The sequence below is a fragment of the Gossypium hirsutum genome, chromosome D03 (assembly GCF_007990345.1).
Source record: "Gossypium hirsutum isolate 1008001.06 chromosome D03, Gossypium_hirsutum_v2.1, whole genome shotgun sequence".
In the NCBI taxonomy this organism is placed as follows: domain Eukaryota; kingdom Viridiplantae; phylum Streptophyta; class Magnoliopsida; order Malvales; family Malvaceae; genus Gossypium; species Gossypium hirsutum.
The window spans coordinates 24,533,629-24,537,995 of NC_053439.1; the positions used below are offsets into that span (position 1 = coordinate 24,533,629).

General features: G+C 33.0%; 1 protein-coding gene across 2 annotated transcripts; it reads left to right on the forward strand.

The window, feature by feature from the left end:
- The first annotated feature begins 276 nt into the window (after window positions 1-276).
- Window positions 277-3,561, forward strand: LOC107950792 (nuclear transcription factor Y subunit A-1). Of its 2 annotated transcripts, XM_016885750.2 has the most exons (5): window positions 277-578; window positions 746-861; window positions 998-1,069; window positions 1,646-1,810; window positions 2,749-3,561. In XM_016885750.2, the coding sequence occupies exons 1-5, from the start codon at window positions 314-316 to the stop codon at window positions 3,118-3,120; spliced, it is 990 nt and encodes a 329-aa protein (XP_016741239.2). In that variant the 5' UTR covers window positions 277-313; the 3' UTR covers window positions 3,121-3,561. The 2 variants fall into 2 exon arrangements, with proteins under 2 accessions (XP_016741239.2, XP_016741238.2); XM_016885749.2 differs by lacking the exon at window positions 998-1,069 and having other exon boundaries at window positions 2,749-3,470.
- Window positions 3,562-4,367: the final 806 nt, after the last annotated feature.

Below are 4,367 nucleotides of genomic sequence, written 5' to 3' on the forward strand. Positions count from 1 at the left end.
AGTTTTCTTATGAATGAGCTTGGAAAGAGTTAAATTGTTTATTTTATTATTTCTTAATCTTAAATTTTCATTACACCGTATGATATGTGAGATATCCTTCTCGTGCTATGTTATGCAATGTTTCAATGCTTTCTATATGTATTTTTTTGATTAATATTCTATCACATTATGTTAAGATAAAATATATATTCTAATAATCTTTATGATATGGTTTTCTTCGGTACATTATTAGCTGCATTTGTTGATTAAAGTTTCTTTTGTTTGCATACAGAACTGGTTGGCCACGGTGTTATAGATTATAGACCTTGGAAGCATGCAACTAAAACCCTATGTTACAAACCAACCGGAACCTAATGCAAATAACAATAAACCATACACAATAGGTTCTCAACCTTGGTGGAGCAACACACGGCAGGATTCCATGGTAACGGATGTTTTAGGACGAAACATAACAAGTTTATCTCTGGTGGAACACCCCAGTGAATGTTTAGGGGCCAAAATCAGTGAATCTTTAAGCGATGGGACTCATAAAATTTGTTCTACTAAAGAATTGCCTTTCACCATATTGTCACATCCAGGTAATTATATTCTGTTTTCTAGTCAATGTCTCTTATATGAGAGTGATTTTGAACTGCATTCTTGAATATAAGTGATTTAAAGGAGTTGAGTTGTGAATATTGGGTCTGTTTCTGCACACGATGTTCATATGGTATGAAGCTAATGAAGGTTTCTCTTTTATGAAAAGATGGAAAATGCATAGTTGAACAGCCACAGTTACAGCATGCGATACCCATTATACCTCCATCAATGGGTGAATATGTAGCAGCACCAACTCAAATGGAGCTTGTTGGCCACTCAATTGTAATTTCTTTTTCTATCTTGGGAGAATACAAATTTGTGTAGCATATGATAATAAACGGTTGGATATATCTTTTATGCTAAAGCTGTTGTAGATGTTTACTGTTATGGGAATTCTAAGTTGAAAACACTTTTGCAGGCATGTCCATCATATCCATATGCTGATCCGTATCATAGGGGGCCAATGTCTCCTTATGGACCTCAATCTTTGGTATGCATGGTTGATTAAAATCACCATTTTTACTACTTAGAAATTTACTGCCTGTGAAGATGGTTTGTAGCTTTATTTCTTTGTTCATATGCGTGTCCATAAGCCTTGTTAGGATGATAACAGAATGTCCATATATCATTATCTAAAATGAAGTTAAAGTGTAAACACCAGTCAAAGAAATGCAAAATGGAAAATTTTCATATATGAAATTTGGTATAAATAAAAGCTGATATATAAATGGTACTTTTTCTTTTCTTTTTTTAGAATATGTTTATGTTAGAAAAAATAATGACAACGGATGTATAATGTTGAACAACATTTTATTCCTTCCTTTAAAATTAACAGATTTGATGAGGACTGGGTGCAGACTTGGAATGGCTATTTACAAGTTCTGCTTATATTTTCCCTCTTTCCTCTTTTATGTGTATCGTGTTTATACTTTTTCATTGGAAATTAAATAAATTTAATTGCAATATAATACTTCCTAAACAAATTATTCTGATTTCTAAAATAAAGTTATTTCCTTTTCGTCTTTGGCACTTTTACTAACAGACCATTATTGGCATATTGTTTCAGGTGCATTCTCATTGTCTAGGAGTGAATTCTGCTAGAATGGCATTGCCTTTAGAAATGGCAGAGGAACCTGTTTATGTGAATGCCAAGCAATACCATGGTATTCTGAGACGAAGGCAGTCACGTGCAAAGGCTGAGCTGGAAAAGAAACTGATCAAAGTTCGAAAGGTAATTTTGTTTCTTTTTGTCTGAATAGAAACATGATTTCTGCATTTTCCAATTCTATGTTATTATATGCTTTAAGCACCGAAGGACATTTAAGGGAAATTCCAAATGATTGACCAATGGCGCATGGTACTTGAGGATCGATGAAAATTTTGGATTTTAATCCTAATATTTGCATTTCCCTGGTTATGGCCTCTTTTGTACACAAGCAGGAAAAATGATATTGGTTCTGTAAGTTGGTAATGTTTCTTATATAATAATTGTTGATAATATTCAAAGAGTGATCACTACAGATTTGCATCTTTAGGAGTGATTAGTAAAGAGTACAAAATTGATGCTATCTTGAAGAGTGATTTCAAAATGAAAGACAATAATATATAGGCAGATAACGGTGCTTAAGAATATATTGTTTGATGCAAGAGAAGACTTTTGAGAGCATGTTAAATGTTCTTGTTTATGTCTAGTATCTGGTCAAAAGTTTTATTGAGTGTCAAAAGTTTCTCTTCGCTTACTGAATTCAACTAAGTTCAAGTTTTATTGAGTGACATGAATAATAATACCAGTTTCCACCATGAAGGATGGTAGTTTTTGTTTATTTTATATTTCAAAGTGGGCAAATTCTGTGCATTTTTCTTGTAAATTCACACAAAATGTTGTATGCACAACCTTTTCGTGCAGGACTGTATATTTGTATAAAGCTCAATGTTGCTCTGACTTTTTTTCTCAAGTAATTTAGAGACAGCTGTTTCACACATATTCAGATATAGGTACAAGGATATAATCCTCCAAGACACCCTTTAAAATACATAAAAAACTTGGAAGAAAAGAATTTACCATTATCCAACACTAACATCTGAGTTCAAGTAATGTAAATTATATTAGTTATATCCTCAATATTTGTATTACAAGTTCTGCGTGGTGTCTGTTGCCATGTTTTCCAGCCCTATCTTCATGAGTCTCGGCATTTGCATGCTATGAGAAGAGCAAGAGGATGTGGAGGCCGTTTCTTGAACACGAAAAAGCTTGGTACTGATGCTTCGAATGCCGTACCCAATCGAGGCAGTGACAGTGCTAGTTCCAATCTTTCATCTGTTGGGCATGGGGAATCAAAAGAATCTCAACTCCAGGGAACAAATAATCAGCAGCAGGCACTCTCTAATGCCAATGGATGCTATCCTCACCATGAAAGGTTTCTTTTCTCTACATCTGGTTCACTTTCGGATAAAATGATGGAAGGAGACTGTCCTAGACAACAACAGCGTGAGAGAATTATGGCAAACCAGGTTCCTCACATGGCCCCGACAATCAAATGAACCCTTCTCAACTGTTATTTATCTGCACTGTAAAGTTTTTATATGTTTCACCACTCCATATATGCTTTCACGGCATCGTGTTGAAGATGCTTCTTCATCTCCTGCTGATGGTAAGAGCTAGAAAAGGTGACCATATCGAGAGGGGCAACCATAGGTTCATATTATATATATTATGGTGACGGGCAAATCATTCTTGCATTGTGGCTTTGTTTACGTGCTATATAGAGATAAGAGTGGAGGAATTTCTTTAAGCCTTCTATTTTTGGTTTTAATATATAAATTATAACAGTGGCGTTGTGTGATAGAATCTGACGTTTAAGCATACCCACCTACTTGGGCAAACTATATTATTCACCCAATTATAAACTATACTATTATTGTAATAGAATCTGACGTTTAAGCATACCCACCTACTTGGGTAAACTATACTATTATTCACCCAATTATTAGTATATTTTTATTTTGATCACTAATATTTCATTACTAATATTTTAGATTGTTTCTATTTTAGTCACTCTTCGTTAAATGGTTAACGAAAATGATAATGTGATCTTTTTTTCTAACTGGTATAGTAATACATTTATTTCTCAATAATTACATATTTTATCAATTTGATCATCAAGCACATATGATTAAATATAAATACAGTTAAATGATTATTATATATTAAGAAAGTATAAAATATAATATTATTTACATATTTTGAGAAAATTGTACCCAAATTAGAACAAAATATACTTTAATCCAAAAAACCTATTAAGGAATAAAATATAATATTTCTAGCTAACCTCAAAAACTATATATGAGGTGATTTAATGAGGTTAGCTTTTAAGGCTCTTTGAGATGTTGGTTCGAAAATCAAATATAGATTAGTTCTTCCACCAATTTCTTCACTTTCTAATCCAAATAAAGTTGTCTAAGATGAGTTGATGAAGCTACTCAACATTCAAACTCGAGGTTACATTATTCTTCAATCACGATTACTAATGACAAACCATTTGTTTGAAAAAGCTAAGGAGATTGGACTTATTGGAAGCGACTCGACTTAGATTATTATTGATACCGTCTCGAATTACCTTGTAACACCCCTCACTCATCCCCATCATCAAAATCGGATTACGGGATGCAACGATAATAAACAGAACAGGAACATACGAATTTAAATAAAATATTCAACAAAACATTCATTATATCTCAATCGTTCAAACAAACATGTTTTGCATACAAATTCGAGCTGAAATCAAGCT